At 51.0% G+C, this 25,351-nt stretch overlaps 1 protein-coding gene across 1 annotated transcript; it reads right to left on the bottom strand.

Moving 5' to 3' along the window:
- Window positions 1-2,490: 2,490 nt before the first annotated feature.
- NYNRIN (NYN domain and retroviral integrase containing) lies at window positions 2,491-21,466 on the bottom strand. Its single transcript, XM_003420968.3, has 8 exons — window positions 21,269-21,466; window positions 11,725-12,410; window positions 10,055-11,614; window positions 9,058-9,188; window positions 8,830-8,926; window positions 7,218-7,319; window positions 6,885-6,986; window positions 2,491-5,666 (listed from the first exon to the last, which is right to left on the bottom strand). The coding sequence occupies exons 1-8, from the start codon at window positions 21,464-21,466 to the stop codon at window positions 2,819-2,821; spliced, it is 5,724 nt and encodes a 1,907-aa protein (XP_003421016.1). The 3' UTR covers window positions 2,491-2,818.
- Between the last annotated feature and the right edge of the window lie 3,885 nt (window positions 21,467-25,351).

Genomic DNA, 25,351 nt, shown 5'->3' with positions numbered 1-25,351 from the left:
CACCAGCCTGAGACCAGAAGAACTAGATGGTGCCTGGCCACAACCAATGACTGCCCTGACAGGGAACACAACAGAGAACCCCTGAGGGAGCAGAAAAGCAGTGGGATGCAGACCCCAAATTCTCATAAAAAGACCAGGACTTAATGGTCTGAGACTAGAAGGACCCCAGAGGTCATGACCCCCAGACCTTCTGTTGGCCCAGGATAAGAGCCATTCCCAAAGCCAACTCTTCAGACAGGGATTGGACTGGACAATGGGTTGGAGAGGGATGCTGGTGAGGAGTGAGCTTCTTGGATCAGGTGGACACTTGAGACTATGTTGGCATCTCCTGCCTGGAGGGGAGATGAGAGGGTGGAGGGGGTTAGAAGCTGGCGAAATGGACACAAAAAGAGAGTGGAGGGAGGAAGCAGACTGTCTCATTAAGGGGAGAGCAGTTGGGAGTATGCAGCAAGATATATGTAAGTTTTTGTGTGAGAGACTGACTTGATTTGTAAACTTTCACTTAAAGCACAATAAAAATTTTTTTTAATTCTAAAAAAAAAAAAAAGAGTAATGTTCAGTAGCATGCAGTGAATGCTTACCCCATCCCAGCACCACACTAGCCAATTCACACACATTATCTCATGCCGTCCTCCCACCACCCCATAATTTAGGAACTGTTACCCTGCACTTTATAGATGGGAAACAAGCCACATAGGTAGCAAATATAGAGCCAACATCCAAACCTAGGTCTCTCATGTGTCCAGTACAACTAATCTGGCTCAGCGCTAATGTCATTCTCTCTAGCCAGCCTTTGTCTTCATTCCCACCCTGCCCATTTCCAAGACATGAACTGCAAAGAGCCTGAGCTTACAAGTCCAGAGTCTGGGCTCTAGTTCTAGCTTTGCCGTTAACCAGCCAAGGGGCTGAGTTCTGGCCTCATTTATAAAATCAGAGGTTGACCAGATGACCTCAGAAAGGTATCATGCAGGTTTTAAGATCCGTAAGTCTGTTTGAGAAAAATAGAGCAACCTTACTCCACGGCCACCCCCCACCCTCCTCACTCCTATAGTGAATACAACGTTCAAAAGAGAATGAGACATTGGTTCCAGTTTGATCTGTTTATTGACAAATCAAATGAGGAAAAAAAAAAAGTCACCAAAAGGGGGGTATAAGATCATGAATGTGGTTAACAGGAGGAATGAATATAGCACTGGGGAGGGAAAGTGAGGTCAAAAACATCATTAGAGAAAAGAGGAAGAGAATAGCTGCTAAAATCCTCACAGTTCACCTTTCAATTTTTCAGCCAGCACCCAAACATTCTTTCCAGGGCAGGGTCAACAGCTAGAAATGGCTTAATTATATCTTGGTAGTCTGTCTACAAAATCTGGGAGATGGTGAGCTGGAGGGAATGCAGGTATAGGATTTTGAGGAATTCTCTAGCTTGAACCTGTCACTAAATGGCTGTTTGTGGTGAACTAGGAATCAGGAAGCTTGATCCTGGTCCCAGCTCAGTCATGAACTAGCTTCATGACTTTGCACAAGTCACTGTCCCACTCTGAGCATCTCCTCAGCTGTAAAACAAGCAGGCTCTGCTCTGGCTCTGGCACTCCACAATGCCAAGAGTTCTGGCCACCTCAGCTTGCCTTCAGATGGAGTCCACTCTGTCAGCAGCAGTAGCAGCAATTCAGAGGGAAGAGCATATGCACACTGCACGGCTGGTACACACGCGCGAGAAATTCACTCCTGCTGCCAGAGTGGTCTTTGCCAAGAGTGGCTGAGGGAGCTCGGGTTTTGCTCTAAACGGAAGGCAGGGTCAGAGGACCAGGGTGATCCAAACAAACCAATCACACACTACAGAGGGTCTGGGAATGAAGCGGTGAGGCAGGATGAGCAGAGGGCTATGGGCTTTGGGAGGGGGTGGGGAGGGATCGGGAGGTAGAGCCATGCTGGCACCTCAGTGTGTACCAGACTCCTAATTTCAGAACCCACCCAAAAAAAACCGAGGCCTGGGCCCCTTGATCTAGTTGAAGCAGCTCTTCAGGTAGAGATGCCTCAATCGGCATCGAGATCCTTGATTCCTGTGGGATTGACACCATCAAAACATGGAGGGTGTCGTCTCCACTGGCTGAAGTAAAATGAGGTAGGCTGGATCCATTCTCTCTCTTCCCCTGTCTAGGCTGACTAGTGGGCTACTTGTAGCTGCCTTCCTCCCACCCCAGCTCCGAGCCACTGCCCTTCCTTAACAGCTGGGCGGACCTGGCCTGGCCTGAAAAAGCCACCTGTGAAGCCAGGGAGCCAGCTGCCTCCCAACAGCCCACTCAATCTGTCAGCTGTGACAGCTCCAAGGGCAAAGGTCCCTAGTGAACAGGTTGAAGGGAGGAGCCCACATTCAGGGTTTCTGTTTGGGAGAAAAATGTGGTTCCATTTCAGTGGACACAGAGCCACACTGTTTCATAGCTAAGACAGCCAGAAATAAGATTCGGGGGTGTGTATGTGTGTACACAAGCACACCTGCATGTGACAGGGCAAAAGGATACTTGGGGAAAAGACGCTGAGCTTGGCCTAGCTTGGTAGGGGGCTTTCTACTTCCCAGGCTAAAATTGCCAGAGGCCCGTATCTGAGCCTTTGACAGATTCTCTGAATACCTCAAACTGGTGGTGTTTCCATAGGGACACTGGTCCCTAGTTCAATGCAATTCAACAAAGCTTTATGAAGCAACTTCTCTACAAAAGGCACAACTGAGGGCCCCCAAGTGTGAGAGCACTGCTGGGGACGGGAGACCTAGCAGCAGACACCCAGGAGCCCTGGGGCAGAGGGGGCTCCACCGTGCTCCAGCTTACTGCTCCAAGGCCTTGAAGGACAAGGGAGTGCCACTCTTAGCAAAGGCCTTCATCAGACTGCTGGGATAAACGCAGCCCAGCTTCTCTGGGGTCGGGAAGCCCCACACCCTATAGAGAGACAGGCTCAGCCGGTCCCCGATATAGAAGGGACCCACCCATTTGGCACTGCTGCCATTCCTGGGGAGGGACAGCAAGAGGACCTGGTCACCCACATTCCACTCCTTCTCCTGGCTCTCCTGCTTAAAACGCCTGTTCTCCGCCTTCTCAGACGCTTTGTCGGCCACCCTCCAGTGCAGGTCCAGCAGTTCCCCAATCAGCTGGAGCAGGAAGATGTCCATCTTGAGCCCTTCAATGTTGGCACTGCTCATCTCCCACCAGAGGGGCTCAGCCAGCTTCACCTCACCCCCCGTCAGGATCTGGGATGGCGTGGCCTCCGTGGAGGAGGCCCTGAAGGCCAGGTGCAGCAAGGGCAAGGACGCCGCCCACTTCTTCCCATGAAGGAAGATGAATTCTTTGAGGGCCCTCTTGAATTCCCAGTAGGCCCCTGAGCTTGTCAGGCAGGGGAACTGAAGGTCCCTACTCAGGGAGGCTGCCTGGGCCCCCAGGGCCAGCCCACAGCTCACAAGGACATGCCGGGCAAACTGGGAGCCCTGGGCTGCCTCCAGCCTCACAGGAACACCCCACCTGGCAAACACGTGCTGCAGCAGCACCTGGGCCACAGCCGTGTGCGTGTAGGGCTTCAGCGGGAAGGCCTCCACCCACCTGGTGTTGGGGTCAGCCACAATAAGCACGTGCTTGTGGCCCTCCTCACTGATGGTGACTGGACCCACCACCTCGATCTGTAGGTTCGACCAGGGGGCGGTTGACCTGATGGGCCACAGGGACTCAATAGCCTTCAACTCGCTGCCTATGAGATTCCTGGGGATGCAGAACAAGCAGCTTCTACAGTACTCTCTCACGTGCTCCTGCATCCCAGGCCACCACCCCAGCAACCGCAGCTTCTTGTAGGTCTCCTCTGGCCTCTGGTGGGCCCCCATGGGGAGGTCATGCACAGAGAAAATCAGATCCCTCCGGAGTTGCCTCGGGATGACCCAGACCCTGGGCCTCTTGTCTCCCTTGAACATAAGCAGGCCACTCTCCTTGTCAAGGCTGAGGGAGTTAAAGGCAGAAGCGAAGGGTGAGGAGTTGGGCAATTTCTGCCCAGCCTGCAGCTTGGCAATGATATCTGCCAGGGTGCTATCACTCAGCTGCAATGCCAGCAGGTCAGGCCTCTTGCCCTTGGTACGGGGAGACACTACAGGGACTGGTACATCCTTTGGCAAATTCCACCACTGCCCACCCCCCTGGGCACCCTGTTTGGCCAGGGTGTCCACTGTCACTGCAAACAGGGACCCCCGGTAGGAGGTTCGGTAGATAAAAGGGAGGGCTGAGAGGCCAGAGGTGAGGGATATAATGTAGGAGAGCAGGTCTGGGTGAGGTAGCGGAGCCCCGTCAGAGGAGAGGAAGCCCCGAGCCCTCCAGAGGGGAAGGAGCTCCCAGAGGAGGCTGAAGATCCAGTTGCAGTGGGTGAGGAAAACCACAGGAAGGCTGGACTGGCCAAAGCGCTCCAACCCACAGGCCACAGCCGCCAGATGGGCATAGGTTGGCGTGTAAGGGGAACAGGAGAAGGAAAGGGAGACAGGGGGGCTGGTAGGAGACAGGATATAGAGGCCAAAGCCAGCACACCACTCATCCTCACGGTAAAAACAATAGCCTGACATGTGGATACAGACAAAAGTGGACAAGTCGGAAAAAGGAGGCAGAACCTGGAAAAAACGAGGCATGGAGGCAGCAGGCGTCAGGAGTCGGTTTTCCCCCAGCAGACCCTGGAGAAGGGTCAACTCCAGGGCCCTCTTGCCTTTGTCCTGTACCAAAAGGGACCATCGGATCAGCCATGCTTTGGAAACCCTACAGCCCTGCCTAGCCTTGGGGTCCACAGAGGTCCGGGAGGCATAGGAAAGATCCAGGACCACTGGGAAGTCCCCAATGCAGCGGGAAAAATGCTTGAGGGCCCAGGCTACCGCATAGGGGCTGTCTCCCCCTGACTGCGGGCCCTCGCTGTCCTCGTCAGGGAGGAGGGGTTTCGAGGTATAGGCTATGGGGTGCTTCCTCCCTGAGTGCTCCTGGTAGAGAGTGGCCGTCAGGGCCACCTTGCTCACTGTCACCTCCAGCCAGAAGGGCAGCTGGGAGTTGGGGGCCATGAGGCAGAGGGCAGACACCAGGGCTCGCTTTAGGGCCAGAAAGGCCTTTTCATGCTCCCAGCCCCACTGCCAGTCCGGCTTCTGCTTGAGGAGGCTGTGCAGTGGGCCCACAAGGGCTTCATAGTCAGGGATGACATCCCGGTGGGAGTCCATGAACCCCACAAAGAAGGAGAGTGCAGTGAAGTTGCTAGGGACTGTCAGCTGGGCCAAGTGGGCCAGAACCTGCTGGCAGGGAGCCTTCCCATCCCAAGGAATGCCCAGGTAGGGAGAAGCCCCCCCAGGCAGAAGATCAATGTCCAGGGCACCGTCAGGGGGGTCGTGGAGGCTGAGGCACCGAAGGATCTCCTCTGACAGGGAGGGACACTCAACTCCAAACACTGATGCCAGGGAAGAGTCACAGTCATCTTCCTCAGCTGGCCTCTGTATCCCATGACCCTCTCTCAGCTTCTCGTCCTGTCTTTCCTTCTCCACCTTGACTTCTTCCACGTGCTGTAGACTCTCCAGGGGCTCAGGATCAGCATCATCACTCAACTCAGAGATGCTGGCTGAGCTGGAAGGAAGAGTCTTCCACACCTTCAGGAAGTTGCCAATGTCAGTGTCCAACCTACATCAAAAGAGCAGAGTGGAGGGACTGGGGGTCCTGATGGAAGAGGAAGAAGGGTAGCTCCACGCCAAGAGGTCATCCACGAGGAAAACCTCATCTGTGGAAACCCTATGGAGTCTCGCCCATTCCAAATGGCACAGCCTAAGGAGCATCAGGCAGGCCCCTGCCACAAATACCTCCTCCATCTCCTCCTGCACATGCCAGAGCCTCTGTATTCAAGATTCATCTGTGCTTTGAAGGCTTCTCAATCAAAACCTCACTGACAGGTAACACTGAAACCAGTTTTAAGCCAATGGTTTCATAAGTGTTAGATGGTTGGCAGCTTGCAACCTGACCACAGGATGAGCAATGCAGGAAGAGATCAAGAAATGGGAGGAGAGCCTGACAGGGACTTGGGGGACACCATAGACAAACCTCATCCACACCAATTTTTTCCAAACTGGCGAAATGGGACTGGAGGACCTGGTGGAGGAAGCAGTGCCCTGCCGAGAAGGTCCTGACAGCAGTCCCCTGCTGGGCCCAAAGAACTGGAAGGGTGGCAGCAAGGTGGCTTGATGGGAGTGGAGGTCAGAGGATCTGAGTTACTCCAAACCAGTTCTGCCAGCACCAGCAAAGTGACCTTGGAAAAGTCACCTGAGTATCAGATTCCTCATCTGTAAAATGAGGATAGTGGTCACTTATATCTAACTCAAGTTGTGAGGATCGAACGAGATGACGAACGTAGAAAAAAATTCTGATTGGGTATCTACTCTAGAGAAAGCTCCCTTATACATACACAATGAAACTAGAATGAGACTTCTGAAAACAGAATGTTCACTGCAGCCTTGGTACCAACAGGATAAAATGGAAATAGCTAAAACGGCCCTCAATAAGAGAACAGATAAACACATTGCATGTTCATGCAAGGGAATCCCACACAGCCATTAAAGTGAGCTACACAATTAACATGGCACATGCCTAGAAAATTAAGGAAACAGTGAGTACAAAAGGCAAGTTGTGGAAGGATATATATAGTCTTAAATATGTAAAATTTTAGAACTGTAAAACCATTCTGTAAGTAATTTATGGATACATAAACACTTGGTAAAAGTATGCAGACATAGAACAGTCAAATGACTCTCCCCATTCTAAGCACAGGACAAATGTTGGCTAGCACTAAGGGAAAGTTCCCATCGGTCCCAGGAGGGATTGGGAGGTAAGGGAGGCCTGGTCCCTTACCTGTTTGGCTTCTTCAGAAACTCATCCAAGGTGGGGCCATCACGGCCCAGGGGGTCATCTGGCACCATGAAGAGATTGCCGGCAAAGGTGAAGGGCAGCAGGCTGGGCCCAGGAAGGAGGAGGCACAGTCACAGAGAAGACCTTGACCCACCCACACCCTGTTGTCACCCGGGTGTCTCCACAGCCAAAAAGGGGCTGAGGCCCACATCTCCTCCTGGGAAACAGCGGTGAGTACTACTGCAAACCCCTCTCTTGGCCCCAACATCCCCCAGCCCAGGGGCTGCCTGACATCCAAGCGGAAGGAACAGTACGGCCCCCAGGGAGCCACCTCACCGATCTTTAACCATAAGTTTCTTGGAATTATTCATCAGGACGTGGATCTGTTCATTGGTGACAATGATGCCATCTGTCTCCTCTGCCAGCTTTACCATGAACCTTCAGCAAAAGGGAGAGTTACTAATGACCCAGTAACCAACCTCTCACTCCTTGCAGCCTCCCACTGAGGTGACAAAAATTCTACCCTTCCTAGTCAGGGAGCCAGGGCGCCCGGAACACATCCCTTCTTGATGCAGCCATATGGGATCCCTGAACATCCCTCTGTCTGTTTCACCCAATAGCCACCTAGGAGGGGGAACTTGGATGCACACACACTCAAGTACACATACAAACACACCGCCCTATTACACACACAGGCATACACACACGCAACATGTACAGACATATACACGGAAACCACATACTTGTCCACATTCACACATACATATATACTGCTTCAGTTTTCACATCTGTAAATTGGAGATAAATACCCACCTATATTGTTGTGAGGATTAAATTGAGTGAGATAATGCATTTAAGTGTCTAACTCAGTGCCTGTCACACAGCATACGCAGAAATATTCCATATTATTCCACATCAATGCACATCCATATACATGCCAAGACATGTATGTATGCTAACACATATACAAACACATGCCTGGACAAACAAATCCATTTTCTTGAGGATCACTTCTCCTCTAAAGAGGGGTGTGACCAAGTAAGAAAAAGCAAAGGTGAATTACATCTCAATATTCCCTGAAGGTTTCCATTCCCATTACTCCAGCATGCTATTCCATAAGTGCCCAGCAGAGGGGCCTCTGTAGAAAAGCCATCTCCCTCAAATCCAGTCCTGCTTTAGAGTCTATGAGTCGGAATCGACTTGAGGGCAGTGGGTTAGAGTCCTTACCCTGGTGGTGTAAATGGTTAAGTGTTACAGCTGCTAACCAAAAGGCTGGCAGTTCTAATCCACCAGGCACTTCTTGGAAACCCTATGGGGCAGTTCTACTCTGTCCTATGGCCTCACCGTGAGTCAGGGTCAACTTGATGACAACATGGGAGTTTAGGACTGACAAGCAGGGAGACGCTGGTATTTAGCTAGGGGGCCGGGCCAGCCTAACTCCGATTCCAGAGCCCAGCCCAGGAACCCTAACCACATACAGCCATACATACTTCCTTCCAAGGCCAGGTGTGGGTGGAGGAAAAGATTGATGCACCTGCTTGAGACATTAACTTCAACCTAACTGGCACCCAAAACCAGGTGCCTGGGGTACCTCTGACACTCAGTTGAAGCACTAGAAGTCACCTGAGCTAGCCTGACATAAAGCAGCTAAGTCTTTACTCATTCATGGAGAAAGAAAACCTGTTAATAATTAAGGGAAATCAAACTCCAGCATTCCAAAGTCAGGAGTGACCCTTGGCTTGCGCAGAGCCAGCCTTGGGGCCTTCTCCTTGCTTGTGTCCCTTCTGCCTACAGAGGGCCCACGCCCCACCCCTTCCTCTCTGGACATGATCCCTTCTGGAGTGTTTGCCTTCATGTCTCCAGAGCAGATGGGGCAAGACTCCAGCTAACACAGCGGCCCTGCCCAGCCCCTGGCCCCACAGAGAGAAATCCTGGGGAGCAGGCACACCTATAATCATAAGTGGTGATCTTCTTGCCATTCTCCAGCTGGGAAGGGGTGATTGAAAGCATCTTGAGGGAGTGTAGCTTCGTCAGAAAGTGGCTCTCTGGAGGTGAAAGGCAGAAGACAGAGACGGTTAGAAAGGCTAAGTGGAAAAGGTGGGAGGATGCAGCAGAAAGGCAGGGAAGAAGAAGCCTGGGGATGCTGGAGAGGCCGGGTGGGCAGGGGACAACTCACCTCTCACCCTTCGGTTCTTCTTCAGCTGCCAGGTTGGCACAAACACAGTGACCTCTCGGTGTCCCCGGTTCCAGAAGTACTGCACCGCCATGGCAATGCCACGGCAGGAGAAGAAGTGCTGGAGGCCATGCCTGTGGGGTGGCCGGGGGTGAGGGGGCAGCCTCCTGAGCCAGGAATGGCCCGGCCTCGCACTTCTCCTCAGAGCCAGCCCTGTGGGGCCGCAAAGTGGGCAAAGACACCAGCAACAAACGCCCTGCTCCCTCCATCATCAAACATTCTGTGAGCACGTACTGGGTGCAGGGCACTGCCAGACGCTGTGCATGGGTGTGTGCATGTGTGTGTACGTTTGCATGTAGGGGTGGCGAGGGCAACAGGAGGAAGAAGACAGCCTCTACACTCAAAAAGCCCGTTTTAGAGGCTGGAAGCTAACATTCACTAATCATCTACTGGGTGCTGGGTGTGTGCTCAGCACAGATAACTACCAAGTGGCAAACTGAGTGGCATGGCCAATAAGCGCTGTGAAGGGAGGATGATCTCTAAGGACTGGCGAGGTCGGGAAATGCTCCATGGAGGAACTGCACTGCACCTTGAAATTTGCGCTAAAAGTTTAAAAGCTGGCCTGGGGTTGACAGATGTTATCCTGTGTGAGCCAGCCTGGCAAGAGCATGGGCCTTGGCATTGGACAGACCCAAACCCAAAGGCCAGCTGGCGCCTTCCTGGCTCTGGCAGCTTGGGCAACATCCTTCACCTCTCTGAGCCTGCGTCTGCATTAATCAAGGAAGGAGAACAGAAACCTACCTTTGCAGGGCTGCTGTGAAGATTCAATGTACACGCCTGGCATGTAGTAACCACTCCACATGTGCCCCTTCCCTCCCCCATTTTTTCCCAGCTTGAACCCTATGTCACCATGGGGTGCCCACGTTCCATCTCCCACAGATGCCCTGCCCCAGGTCCCCAACATCCCCAGCCTACCCCAAGCCCGCCTGTGGCTACTCACACCATGGCCACACTACTGCCATCAATGACCACTCGCCGCAAGCCCTGGTCTCCAGGTTCCCCCGACAGGCTCAGCTCGAAGGGTGTATTCAGGGCCTCATGGTACCTCTGGAAGCTGGTCACTGTGCCGTTCGCCTGAGGGTGGCGAGGCGGTTGCCTCGGGGCCCCTTCCCATGCTCCCAGGAGACTCTCCATCTGAGGACAGTGCTGACTGCTAGGGGCCAGGGTGTGGTTGGGCTGGGGACCCTGCCTTCCGACCTCCCCCTGGCCCTTCGGGAAGGTGGCACCGCCCTTTGATGAAGGCTGGACCTCACTCAGGAGTTTTGCTACATCCAAGGTTGGCCCTGAATCTGGGGGTGCCTTCTGAGCTGCCGGCGTTTTGGGAGCCCTGGAGGCTTTGGAAACTGTATGTGCTTTGGGGGCTGCAGGTGCCTTGGAAGCTGTAGACCCTGTTTTAGCTGCAGGTACAGTTTGAGCTTTGGACATTTTGGGACCTGCAGGTGATGTTTTCACTGCAGGCATCTTCTGAGTTGTGGGCGTGTGAGGGGTTGTGGGCACCACTTGAGTTGTGGGTGCCATTTGACCCACGGCTGCTTTCTGAGCTGTGGGCAGCCCCTGAGCCGCTGGCTTTGTCAGAGTTGAAGGCACTTTGTGAGCTGCAGGTGCTGTGTGGACTGCCGGCATCAGCTGAGCTGGAGGCACTTTGGGGGCTGCAGGCGGCATTTGAGTCGTGGGTGTTTTCTGAGCCATAGGCACCACTGCAGCCATGGGCACTTGCAGAGTTTCAGGCACTGTTTGAGCATCCAGCACTGACTGGGCTGTCATGGCCAGGGGTCTCTCTTGAGCTGAGGGCATCCTTTGCCCTGTGAGTCCCACTGGTAAGGGCCCCTCTTTTGGCTCCTTACAATCCCATTCTGTATTTCCTTGATCCCCTGGCTCACCTACAGCTTGAAGTTGGGGTGTAGTGGTAGAAGGTAGCCCTATCTGTGCCAGTCCTGGGCTAACTCTGTCCTTTACACCAGAGGCCCCTGGGACCACCAATAAACTCATGACTTTTTTGGAAGTCTCTGGCCTTGGGCAATTCTGTAGGGCCACCTTTCCTCCCAGCCCCCCATCTGGTCCACAAGCTGGGCTTTCCACATTGGGCAAAGGTGACAGTTCCTTTGGCTTCCACTCCAGGTTTAAGGGCAAAGGGTTCTGCCCTGGCAGCTTGAACTGAATGGGGCCCAAAGGCCTCTGCCAGAAGGGAAAGTTGAAGCACGCCTGGGACAGGAGCCAGGCCAGGTGGAGAGAATGTAGTTCATTGATCCTCCAGAACGTTGCAGCAATAGCCCCTGGCCACAAGGGCCCAAAGGCTGGTCCTGGGCTCCAGGCCTTCCAGGGCGGGCACACACCTAGGGCTGATACCGGAGGCTGGAAGGAGAGTTTATCTTCCACCTTCTGGACCTGCCTCAGCTGCGACAAGGCTTGTGTGTGGTTCACGGAGTCTTGGCTGCTGGTGGTTTGCACTGGTCCTTCCTCGAGCACATTGTCCGTGCCACCTTGGCTGTTGGAACCGACCCTAGAGGAAGCCCAAGTTTATTGGAAAGGTAGGAATGTAGCTATTACTACTTCCTTAGGGGTGGGGGAGCAGGGTAGGTTTAGAGAAGCCACTTATTCTCCAGAACTTACCGCACTAGCTGGTTTGCTGTCTCCTGCTGTTTGGTCTGGGCTGAGATCTCCTGAGGGCCAAGGATGCCTGAGACCAGGGGCCCGGTGGCTCCCAGGCTGGTTAACCTCTTCGAATCCTCTGGACCCCCATTCTGGAGGGTCCCCATTTCCAGCAAGGGCCCAGGACCCTCCCCCACAGACACCATGGCCGGGCCTTCCTTGTGCTGGTGGGGAGGGCAGATCAGGAGCTCTGGGTCAGAGAGGGTGTCTGAGGTGCCAATGTGGCCCAGCCACTCGATGATGTCCTCCTTGCCTGCCGCATCCCGCACCAGGCTCAGCAGCAGCTCCTGGACTGCGGGGGGCAGCTGTAGCAGGTCCCCTGCATACTGGTCACCACGGATCCACACCAAGGCCCCAAAGGCCCGGGTCACCTCGGCCTCCCAAATCCCCCGGGGGGTCAGGAGAGGGGCAGGGCCCCAGCGCAGCCGCCCCACCAGCTCCTCCAGCCAGTTCTGGGTCATGATGAAAGACTCGGTCAGCCCGCCCACCATCAGGGAGCCCGGGGGGCCAGGCACCAGGTAGGCCAAGGTGCTCCAGCAGAGACAGTCGAGGAAGAGGCCCTGGGCCCCAAGGAAGGCGCAATGCAGGATCGGCGGGTAGCGAACCTCCTTCCACAGCTCGGGGCTACACAGGCCCTTCAGATACTCCTGGGCACAGTGGGGCAAGCACAAAGGAAATCAGCCCTTTGCAGGCCTGGCATCGGCTCTGTCGTCCCCCACCCACAACTCCTATCCCCGCTAAGCATGTGCCAGAGGCCAGCTCCTCTCTCAATGGTCCTGCCACTTCACACACCCATTTCTTTCCAGGGAACCCTCTGACAAAGTGGAGTAGGCCTGGAGGGGGGAGGCAGGGGAAAACCTGGGTTATAGTCAAGGGACCTGGTTCCAACTCGACCTCAAAAGATTAGGTTAATTTTGAGGAAGTGATCATCTTCTCAGTCTCGGCCTCAGTCTCTTCACCTGTAAAATGGCCTATTAAGCTAGATACTTCTAAGGTCCAGTCCTACTCTGGCATTCTAGGATTCCATAAGAGCCAAGGGAGAGGGGGCTGCACCCTCTACACACCACGAACATAACAACGATGATTAAGCACACAAGCTTAAAGGAGACTATATAGCTTTGAATGGCAGCTCTGCCACTTCCTAGTTACGTGACTGGAGCAAGTTATTTATCCTGCCTGTGCCTAGATTTCCTCAGCTGTAAAATGGGGATGATAATAGCTCCTGCTTCATTAAGCTATTGTGTAGCTTCAGTGAGTTAACACACGGGAGTGAACAAATTCAGAGCCATTGTACGGTCTTTAAAGGGCTCTGCAGCTTCCCCAAGGGCCCCCAGTTAGAGGGTGACTGGACTAACATCACAGCCCACATCTGTCTGACTCTGAAATTGAAGCTCTTTCCACCTCCACTGGACGACTGCACAGTGACTTCGGGATAATCCTGTGGGATTCCAGCTTAATCCCCCTCCAGAAGGTCTTCTAGAACAACCTGTACCTGTAACCACGGTAACTCTGTTGCCTAGAGGGGACAGAAGAGAAGAGAAGACGCTGGGCCAGTGTCCAGGGGAACCCCGCAGCTATGCACAATAGCTGAACCAAGAGGAGGGCCTCTGGCTCTCTGGGCAGACCAAGCCCTCCCATAAACAGGGCTCACGTACTCAGTCTTTAGCTGGGATGAGTAGAAGGAACCCTGGTGGCACAGTGATTAAGTGTTCACTTGCTAACCAAAAGGTTGGTGGTTCGAACCCACCAGTCACTCCACGGGAAAAAGATGCAGCAGTTTGCTTCTGTAAAGATTTACGGCCTTGGAAACCCAACGGGGCAATTCTACCCTGTCCTGTAGGGTCACTGTGAGTCAGAATTCAACTCGAGGGCGATGGGTTTGGTTTGAGTTTGTTGATGAGAAGAGGTTAGGTTGCTCCACTTTATAGGTCCAAGGAAGCAGCAGCGCTCCCCTCCTAACCAACTGAATCACGTTGATTGCATTTGCCCTCATATCCCCCCACATTCCTGTGTCTATGACAGTCACCCCTCTTCCTGCTTGCCATTAGTAAACTAATGCTCCATTTGGGATCTCCAACACCCATCTTGAAGACCACTGCAGCCCCTCGGCTCAGTTCCTAGGCCATCCTGTTCTGCTCAGACCTAGGCTTACCTCCACCACCTGGCCCAGGCCATGAACCTCCAAGCACCTCCCCAAAGAACCTCATATACACCCAGACACTTAGGCCCAGGTCTATTCTCTTTTCAATCTGTCCAAGACCTAATGGACATCCCAAGCCAACATCTCCTATGTGGAACCTCAGCTCATTCCATTGACCAACAAGGGTGGATCTGACTAGGTACCAAAAAACACTCACATTATTCAGTTGCTCCCCACATTCCAACTACTTGAAAACAATATGTAAAATTAAGATATGTGCAGGGGAAGAAGATTACAGTTCCTTTCTTTCTCTTTTTGCAAAGAGCTTAAGTCTTTATTGTTATATCAACTGTTAAATATTTTTTAATTAAAAATATATACTGTTAGTTGCCATCAAGTTGACTGCGACTCATGCTGACCTTATGTGTAACAGAACAAAACATGGTCCAGTCCTGCACCATCCTCACAATCTTTGGTATGTTTGACGCTACTGAGACTGATACAACTTTTAAGATAATAAATCTGAACTAATATTTATTCAGTACTTACTATGTGTCAGGCCCTTTACATACATTATCTCATGTATTCCTCCCTCCGTCCTATAAGGACATTACTATCATCCCCATTTTGGATGAGCAAGGAAGGTCACACATCCAAGGTCACACAGATAGTAAGCCAGGATACTCAGGCACTCTGACTCCAAAGTATGGGGTCTTACCCATGATGCTGTCTATACTGTAGAGAAAGAGAAGATAAGGAAAAAAACAGGCATTTACATTCCAGAAAACATCTACAACTTTCCTACTTAAAGCCTACCCAGACCTTTTTCCTCTAAGAGGAGAAAAGGCAGAGAAGAGACAGGAACAACTGGACAGATAAGTGATATAAAGATGAAGAGAAAATAAGCACAGAAAAAGAGCCATGTATTTATAAAAATATACTGCCAATGTCCCACAGACCCTTTGCCAACTCGTAAATTAAATCAAAATGGTAACACCCAATATTCTAATACTACTCTATACTTGATCAAGATGTTTTATTATTTAACACCCGGCTTAGGATTCTCCTTTCTCATAAGTCAATTAAAATTCATTGACTGCCTTCCAGAACCAACCCAATCTGCACTGCAGAATACTCAAAAGGTTCAGAAAATGGCAGCACTAAGAAACTCTGGAATTGGGGGTGAAGGGGAACCTAAAATAAGGAGGACTAAGGTAAAGATGTTTGAGGAGCAGATAGATCCAGGAGCCCATTCCCCGCCATAGAAGCTTGGCAAGTACCTCTCCATTCCAGTAGATGGCTGGATGTTTGTTTTCTAGAGAGTGGAAAAGAGGATCTCAGGACTAGAGGTCAGTCAACATATTGCAGAACATGGGTATCATATGAAAATCGTGGGAAGAGTGAGGGGGTCGAATAATGATATACACAATGAAAACTGAATGCAGAGAAACTCATTCTTCCATTCAGAGCATTGGCAGCAAGACCCTGACTCTCCAGACCACAGAGTAGAGGGATATATTCTGGGAAGTCTGACCAGCCCAAAGGCAAAGGGCTAATAGTGACAAAGTGGGTACCCTAGCAGACAGTGCCCCCAAATCTCTATACATTCAAGCTCAAAATCAACAAGCCTCACCCACAAAATGCTGTCAATCAGGTGCTTCTCCTCCACTCTTAATCATAAAGAGATAAGCAACGATTACTAGACTTAGGGGGAAAAATTCTAACGTGAAATATAAAGACCAAAATATACAGATAAAAAGCCACATGAAGGGAAAGAAACTAGGCAGGTATGAAAACATCAAAAAGCTTGCTATCATAGTTCTCCTCAGAGAAATAATAGAGTGTATACCCTCAACAAGAACAGGACGCTATTTTTTAAAAAAGCATTGAGAGAGAACAGAAAAGACTCTTAGACATTAAAAATATGATGGCAGAAATGAAAGACCAAAGAAAAAGTTTAGAAGATAAAGCTGAGGAACTCTCCAGAAAGCACAGCAAAAAGTCAAAGAGTTGGAAAATAGGAGAAAAAATAAGAAAATTAGAGGACCAGTTCAAAAAGCTCAGTGTCTGAATAGAAATTCTAGAAAGAGAAGCCAGATAAAACACAGGGAAAGAAATCATCCACAAAATTAATTTCAAAAAATTTCCTAGACCTGAAGACCGTATTGTGTCCATATTGAAGGGACCATCAAGTACCGTGCACAATGGATGAAAACAGACCCCCACAAAGGCACATCTCTGGGAAGCCTCAGGATACTAGGGAAAACGAGAATATCCCACAAACTTGCAGGGAGAAAAAAACATCACATACGAAGGACCAGAGATCAAAATAGCTTCAGACTTCTCAAAAGCAAGAAGTCTATGGAGTAATGTCTTCACATTTCTGACAGAAAATACTTTTCCATTTATAGTGTACTTATATTTTAGAAATACGTTTCTAAAATTCATTTACAAAATCATAAAAAAACATTTTTAAAGACAAATTATCAATCGAGTGGAAACCCTGGTGGCGCAGTGGTTTAGAATTCGACTGCTAACCAAAAGGTCAGCAGTTCCAGTCCACCAGCTGCTCCTTGGAAACCCTATGGGGCAGTTTTACTTTGTTCTATAAGGCCACTACGAGTCAGAATCGACTCGACGGCAAAGGTTTGGTTATGATTTACCAATCAAGTGACCTTCGGATATGGAAGGTTCTCAATTTTTACCTCTTATAAAACCTTTTCAGGGAGCTGCTGGAGAGCATTTTCCAGCAAATCAAGGAAGGAATCCGAGAAAGGAGATCCAACATAGGAAAGAACCAGTGAGAAGAAGACAACATCATTCACATTAAGACATTCCAGAAATCACTACTGAATACCTACTACGTGCCAGGTACTGTTCTAGAATGGCAACTGTCCCCAGGCATAGAAGACAACTACTTCAGATTGTAGACTATGACTCAAGAGACAAGCGTGTTGAGAGCAGTTGCCAGCATACCCTCTACCACTGCACCATCTTTTTAACCTGAGGAAACTACTGATGGATGTGCTCCACCAACCCTTGAAAGAGGAAGACACGTGGTCCAGGAAACAAGGCACTTAACAAAGAAAAAAACAAAGAAATGCCCAGGATGACAGTAAACTGAAGTCTCAGAATGACAGCTGTGCAGGCCTGGAAAGCAACTGACCAAGCAGGAAGGATGTCTTCAAGGAAAGATTTGGAACTGAAAGAACAACTTGAACAGAAGCATTGACCTTGTAGAAAATTGTGCTGAGAGGCTACCGGAAGTTGTAAGAATTAACAAAAGGTACAAAGAAAAAGAAGCAAATTGAAAAACCAGAAGTTATTAACCTCAGGGAAACCAAAAAGTAAGAAAACATAATCACAATACATATCAATGCTTAGATGTGAGTGATATTTTCATAGGCACAATGATGCAAATACTAAATACAGATTTAACAGAAAAGTGAAATATAGTTACATTGGGAAGAGAGAGGGGACAGCAGTGTAAGGGAGCCAAATCCTCACCTAGGATAACAGGCAACGCAAAGATGACCTCTAAAATTGATTCATCAAAAGATAATAGTATATACATATTTTTCAAAACTACATGTAGGAGCCCTGGCATCCCAGTGGTTAAAGCGCTGGGCTGCTCACCGAAAGGTCAGCAGTTCGAATCCACCAGCCACTCCACAGGAGAAAGACGTGGCAGTCTGCTTCTGTAAAGATTTACAGCCTTGGAAACCCATAGGGCAGTTCTACGCCATCCTATAGGGTCACTATGGGTCAGAATCAACTTGGTGGCAATGCGTTTGGTTTTGTCTATGGGGAGGAATAGAGAAAGGGAGTTGGGACTGACAGGGCAGGGCACCACTGTGTCCTTTTACAGTGTTGTCATTAGTTGCGTTCAAACTGATTCTCACTCAGGGCGACCCCATGTTTGCGGAGTAGAACTGCCCACCCCTTAGGATTTTCAAGGCTGTGACCTTTTCGGAAGCTCATCCCCAGGACTGTTTTCTAAGGCATCTCTTAGTGGGTTCAAACCACCAACCTTTCAGCTAGTAGTGGAGTGCTTAACTGTTTGCGCCACCCAGGGACCCATGTTATAAGCTTTTTAAAAAATGTTGGATTTTTTAAATGTGTATTACTTGGATAAAAAAAAAAAAAATTTAAGGAGAAAAGAAGGATTAGGTGCCCACAACCAGCAGTATGCTGGTCAATGCTTAATAGTCAGCTGAGGATGGGGGGCCGATTTTTACCATTTGTCAGTCTCTAGGATGTAAATACTACCACCGTGTCCAATTTCAAGGTAGCAGTGGAACTCCACTGGATTGCAAAACTCCTGAAATTTTAACAATGGACCAGTAGGAGCCATCTCCAGCACACCACTGCTCACAGCTAGTGTGGAACAGGGACAGATCGACATCCAGGGACAGATCAACTTCCAACTGACAACCAAGCCAAAAGGCAGTAAGCCACACCCTATCCCAGGGCTCCAGAAGCCACTCTTCTCTCCCATCGTCACTGCCCCTGAGCTCCCCATTACCTCCCTCCATTGCCCCCAAAAAGGAGACACATCTACATGTCCCCTCTCCTCTCTGCTGCTCAACAAACCCCCGCTCCATCATTGCCAAGAAGGGCAGAATAGGCCTTGAACCTGGGTCCTTATGATCATTATTAAAATCCTCCTTCCCACTTGGAGGCCTGGCTGGCGCAGTGGTTAAGTACTATAGCTGCTAATCAGAAGGTCAGTAGTTCGAATCCACCAGCCGTTCCTTGGAAACCCTACTGGGCAGCTCTGCTCTGTCCTATAGGGTCACTATGAGTTGGAATTGACTTGACAGCAATGGGTTTTCCACTTGCTGATTTTACCTCAGAGAGGCCGAGCCTCCCCCATGTTGATTTTTGCTGCCTGGGAATGTGATTTCCAGCAATGTCTTCGTTGTTTTTTAAACCGCACAACAACAAAACAATTTAGAAACACTCTTGAGTTCTACAGAGCTTTTCCTGGAAAACCAGCCTCATATAATGTAGAAATACTACCAGACCCTTCTATACAGATGACCTTGTATACTTCTTGACCCCTCCTCCCTTCAGGCCCAGATAAGCCCCACCCATACCCCAACATTCCTAGCTTCCTTCCCTTCCCCTCAACCCCATTCCTACAGTCTCTACTCTCACTGAGTCCTCTCTGCCAGCCTAGTGTACACAGGCTGTTATAAGAGTGCATGATTCTGCGTCCCTACAGCTGGGATTGGGATCGGCCACACCACCTCCATATGGAAAATACAAGACTTCATTATACTTGGGAAGTTTACATGTATTGGATCACTAGCCCTTAGAGCAGTTTATCCAAGCTTTACAAACAAGGACACTCAGAGTGGAAAAAAGACTTACTTAAACTAATACAGCTGGTTAACAATTATAACTGACATTTATATATATATTTTATATATCGCTCTCTACATTTTACAAAAGTATTTATGCATGCATTATTTCAGTTGACTCTCACAAACCCTTCATGCAGTGGGTATTATGATTTTCTGTTTTATGGTTGAAGAAGGAGGTTCAAGACAGAGTAAGTGAAAGTAGCAAGCCCAGTCTGACCTCCAATCCCCAAATCTCTCTACCACACCCTTCTGTCCTGGCTGTAATTTAGTGACAACAAATCGAACCAAATCTTCTAAGCCCTGGAACAAAGCCTTATCCTCCCTACCATCCCTGCCCTCCTGCTCTGATCCCAATCTTTTATTTCTGCTCATTCTGTGCAATAGGGAAGGGGTTCCCTGGAACATTCTCCCATTATATTTCCATCTTGAACAGTGCCTTTCCCAAAGGGAAGAGAAAGCAGAATGGGGAGGAAGTGGGGGGAACTGAGGGGGCGACTGGTCAAGCTAGCAGGGCCTGGAAAGAGAGCCTGAGGTGATGTGAAGGAGGGCAACAGCGGCCCAAAGAACCCTGAGGCAGCAGTGAGAGCTGGTGCAGATAAGCCCGAAAAAACTGACAGGATTTAAGCAGGGAGCAGGCGGACCAGGTACCTCAGAAAGTGCACCCCCATAAAAGAGTGAGCTGTTATATTAACAAAAAGATTAAGAGCTCAAAACGCTCCTCTTATTAACCCATCCCATCCCAGTTACTCATAATTCTTACCCTGAGGGCCCCTGCACATCTGTTCTCAGGGCAGACACCCCTCCCCTCTACGGGCACCTCTGTCAGACTTAGTAAAGCTGCTGACACAGCAGCTCAACAGAGGGGCAGAGGGAGGAACTTCCCAGCCTGCCTGCCTGTGTTCAGGGCCTCCCCCACCCATGGCCTTGACCAATTGGGATGTTTGGTACAGACCCCAGCCAGAGAACATGTGTCCAGCCAGGGAACGTGTGTACGTGTGTGTGGAAGGAGGAGGGGGAGGGGGAAGGGGAAGAGGAAAAGGTGGTCTGGGACAGAGGGAGGCTGCAGCATTCCTACTGGGAAGAGATAAGATAAGAAAATCTGGGGAAAGAGGGAGACCTTGGCCATGATTAGGGACAGTGAGAACCTGAGAGGCCCAAGTGGGAGGGGAAGCTGTGAGAGAAGCCAGGGAGAACGCAAGAGAGGCCCACTGTGACCTGGCCTGTCCAACGTTCAGCCCCACACAGCAGGCCTTTCATCTGAAAGCCCACAGCCCTCCTCCCAGATCGATCCCCACCCCCCTGGACTAGTTCTTCAACCCTGGACCCCTTCAGAAGTCTGCCAAGGATGTCAAGAGTGTGGGCAGGAAGCCCAGAGCACTGGGTTCCGGTCTCAGCCCTCAGCACTCCCCACCTACCAAATCCTGAGCACTCAGGCAAGCCCCTTCCCCTCTCTGGTCCCATTGCCTCATCTGTAAAAGGCCAGGGCTGCTCTAGAAGAGTCTCTAAGGTCTCCCCCAGTCCTAACACTCTGAAAGCCTCCAAGGGGCAATCCAGGAGTTAAGGAGACTTAAAGAGGGACAGAAGGACCTAGGCCTTCCAGAGTCTTGGTGGAGAACAAAGCGGGTGTGTTCTAGAAGCCAGGGAAATGCAGGACCTTAAGTTGCTTCCCCCATGGAGGAGTGGGGTGGATGCTGAGGCTCCAAGGTGCTCCTGGGGTAAGGGACACACACCGCGAAGGCTCTCTTAGCGCACTTGAGGGATAGAGCGACTTGCAAGAGAGGGGTGGGGCAGAAAAGAAAGAAGGAACCAGAGGGAAAGAGAGAAGGGAAGGAGAGAAGGCTGGAGATCTGGAAAGGCCAGAGGGTGGCCCAGTACCTGCCCGCCATACTGTCGAATCCAGGTCGGAGTACCCCTGGGGACCACCGTCTCCCGAGGGGCAGGGGAGGGGGAGGAGCCTGGCTGGCAGGGATGGTGGGGGTGGGGAGAAGCTAGTTACCTTGGCTTTGCTCATATTCTCCCGGGGCCCCTCGAGCTGCAGCCAGAAGTAGGGGGTGTCCGGGCGGCTCTGAAAGGCGTTCAGCTTGACTCTAAAGATGCGCTGCACTTGCAGCCGTTGTCGCTGCACCCGAGGCTTCGATTTGGTCTGCACCATGAACCATTCCTGCGCCGGAGGGTCGCCCCGGGACAGGAGCATGGCTGCCCTGCGGGCCCCTGGAGGGAGGGAGACCGCAGTGTCAGGGGGGTCTCAGTGCGGGAGGCGCCCCAGGCCGCAGTCCGAGGAGCCTACGCCACGCCCCCTCCTCCCTCCGGCGCGCCCCGGCCACGGCCTCCTTCCTCCCGGCTCCCGGACCCACCGGCCACGGCTCCGGCGTCCGCCCTCCCGGGCTCCGACCCTTTCGGCGGCGGCTCCCGCGACGATCTCTTCCTGCCAGGGGTTGCAGCCGGGGGTGGGACCGGTCGGGCTCCAGCCGCCCTTCCCTCCTCCCCTAGCCTGCCCCCACCGCCAGTCCGCCGGCCCCTCCTGGATAAACTCTTTCTCTGTCTGCTGGGTAGCTTAAAAGGGGCGCAGGAGGCGGAGAGAGGGAAAGACGAGGCGAAGAGGAGGGGGCGCGGAAGGGTTCTGGAAACCTCTGCCTTCCACGCATGTTTGGGGCCCAGAGCCGGAATCCAGGGGTCAAAGTTAATTTCTTTCCACATTTCCCTTTCCCTGTGGAAGAAAGGGGAAGGAAGAGTATTCGGGTTGGGGGTAGGGGGAGACTGCTTTCAGGGACCTTTCCTGAGATTTGGGACAGGCCTTTCTCCCCGCCTCCTAGGTTTCCCCTGAGAACCAGAACCTCAGCCACTCCTTCCCTCTCGGTGTGCGCCAGTCCTTGGAGGAAAGGGTTAAGGTGGAGCAGGGTGGGGAGCTCTGGGAGGCTGAGGCCTGAGGAAACTGTGGGCTGGAGACCAAACAGGAAGGAGAGGGTAGCAGGACCGACTTCCCACCCCCTACTGAAGTCTGGGGACAGCCTGGAGCTGGCAGACAGCCCAGACCCTCCTGAAGCCCCCCAGGGCTGGAGGGGCGGGAGGGTGTCGGAGTTCTAAGACTGGAGTTGTTTATGAAAGCCCTTTTTAGCAAGCTAAGTTATGCTGTGAGGGGAGGCTTTAGGATGGGAGTGAGTCTTGTCCATAGGATAACCTATGAGGTCTCCCTCAACCCTTGACGCTCAGCAGGCTAATGGGCATCAGTAGTCTGGGACCAGCCCTGGACTGGGAGGCCACCTGCACACCTGGGTCTAAGGCTCCCTCAGCACAAAGAACACCTTATAAAGCCCTGCAGCCTGAACAGAACCTAGCCCTGTGGAGGGCAGAGTGTGAGTCCTGGGCCCCTATGACCTTATTTTCCAAACCAAAATCGAGAGCCACAGTCTGACAGGCACAAGTGTACTTATGGGAACAAAGGGCAGTGACTTTTAAATTAGGCCTGCCATGGAAAATCTGGGCTGCGGGGCCATCATGTGTTTGTGTGCAGGCAAGGGGCCAGGAGCGCATCACTACAAGGAAGGAGCCCAGTTAGGGGGAAAGGAGGAAGGGCTCGCACTACCCCTAGTCCAGACCAGACTCTGACCCACCCACCCCCCATCCATCCCCGCATCTTCTCCCTAGATTAAATTCAGAAAAGGAAAAAGTCACTTCTGGCTTAAAAGCCTTCTGCTCTGCCCCATCTGACTCCCCTATTCTGCCATCTACAGAGGTTTGAACCAAAGACCCTCAAGGTAAACTTTGGGTATTTAGCCCAGGTGATTATCTCCCCCACTCTGCCCACCTCTGACTGCTCTCCTTTTATCAAAACAGGCTCATGCCTAATTGTGCTTCAACTTCTCCTCTGAAGCAAGGTGAGACCCACATATCCCTGCTCCCCACCCCTCCCCTGAATAAATGCTTTGTTCTAGGTGCCCTCTTCCAACTGACTGGACCACAAACACAGTGGCCATCTTGAAGAAAAACTCCCAGGCTTGATCCTATGTTCAAAGAGGCCATGTGGAGGATGGAAAGAGGTCAAGTTTCGAACTCAGGAACTTCGTAAGTAGGTAAAAGAGGTTATTTTTTTAAAACTTATACCACCATTTCCTTGGCTCATAAAAATGGGGTTAATAATACCTTTAGCAATCAGTTGTCATCAAGTCAATTCTGACGCATGGCAACCCTATGTGTGTCAGAGTAGAACTGTGCTCTGTAGGGTTTTCCATGGCTGCTTTTTTAAAAAGTAGATCACCAGGCCTTTCTGCCAAGGTCTCCCTGGGTGGACTTGGACTTCCAACCTTTTGGTTAGCAACTGAGCACATTAGCTGTTGCACCACTCAGGAACTCCAATACCTATAGCACAGGCTGTAAATCAAAGCACAGGTAGGGTACATGGCACAGTGCCTGCACAGAGGAGATACTCAACACACGTTAATTCTCTTCTCTCCCAGATCTTGTCTCTCTCCCCACCTCAGCTCTGGCTGATGTGTCACCATCCAAAACCAAACCTGTTACTACTGTAGATTCCTACTTATAGCAACCCTATAGGACAGAGTAGAACTGCCCCATAAGGTTTCCAAGGCTGTAATCTTTACAGAAGTAGACTGCCACATCTTTCTCCCATGGAACAGCTGGTGGGTTTAAACTGCCAACCTCTCAGTTAGCAGCCAAGGGCTTAACCACTGAGCCACCAGAGCTCCTTTGTGTCACCATACCCTCCCAGAAGCCCCCTCTTTCTAATCCTTTCCCATCTACCTGCCACCAGCCTAGCTCCAAGGCCAGGTTCTCCTCACCCTTCCTGCTTACCCATCTCTACCTCCTGCCTCTCCACCGTGATGTTGTGGATTTATTTAGAGAGCCTGGTTCTGATCCCAGCTTTGTCAATAATGAGCTGTGCACCCTTCAGCAGGTCGCTAAGTCCATTCACCTCTCCAGGCTTCAGCTTCCCCATCTAACTTCATCATCAGACCAAATTCATCCACTCATTCAGCAAATTCAACACATTTATTGAGTATTGACTATGAGCCAGGCCCTGGGAATATAACAAGGAATGAGACAGATAGCTCCCTGCCCTTACGGTTGGGGTCAGAAAGAAGAAAACAGTGTGGTTTCAGGGAATGATAAATACTAGAAATAAAACAAAACAGATAACCGAGAGTGCCTTGTCAGGCGCCTCGCTGATGAAGTGATATTGCAGTTAGAGGGAGAGGGTTCTGAGATGGGAACGAGCTAAGCTCTTAGCAATTTTCTGATCCAGATCTCTCCCCAGCACGAATACATTCAGTGATTCCTTGGCTAAAATATTAGGTTAAAACTCGTTTGTGTTGGAGGCCTTCTATGACCTGGCCCAAATCCACTTTTCCAACCTTGTATAGAAGGATCCCAGCTCAAGTCTAAGAAGAATTAGCTCTGTCTAGGCATGTCTGGCAACGGGGTAGCACACCCTGCCAGGAGCCTGTTTGCCTGAGGAATGAGAAGCCTCCATGGAGAAAGCTCATGGAGCCTGCACTGTGAGCTTGATAAATAGATCCTTATCCCTCTAAGACTCCAAAGGGAGAGGCAGTTCTGTCGCTCAAATATCTCCCGACCCAGCTCACACTTACTGTTCTTGTCTGAGCTCCTTGGGATGGGGGTGGGGATCCAGTCACCCCTGCTTGGGCCTTTTGTGTCCTTGTGACCCAGAGGGAAGCCAGGCTTCTCCCTGACTGTGCAAAATGCTTGAGAAGCTTTCATTCCTGGAGGATTTCCATCAGAACAAAAGTGGCTTCCCAAAGGGCACATAGAATGGTCAGGCATAAGGTGGTTGCAATGAGTCAAGAGCCAGAATTACTACCTTAGTGGCAATTGCCCTTATTGGTCAGGGTCCTAGCACGAAATACAGGATACTTTCCAAAGGGGTGACTGATAGAAGTTTTAAAAATGGACCTTTTACAGAGACGTGGGCAGGGTTATGGAAAACTAATAAAAGAAGGTGCAGTACCTTGGGGCTAGTATCCTTACTACCTGTAGGCCTGAAAGGGCAAAGGGAAGAAGTGATTGTTGGAATCAACCGATTGGCAAGAGATGGTGTTGTAAA

This window comes from Loxodonta africana, chromosome 10 (assembly GCF_030014295.1).
Source record: "Loxodonta africana isolate mLoxAfr1 chromosome 10, mLoxAfr1.hap2, whole genome shotgun sequence".
NCBI classification, from domain to species: Eukaryota; Metazoa; Chordata; class Mammalia; order Proboscidea; family Elephantidae; genus Loxodonta; species Loxodonta africana.
This window is presented reverse-complemented; position numbering and strand designations above follow the sequence as displayed.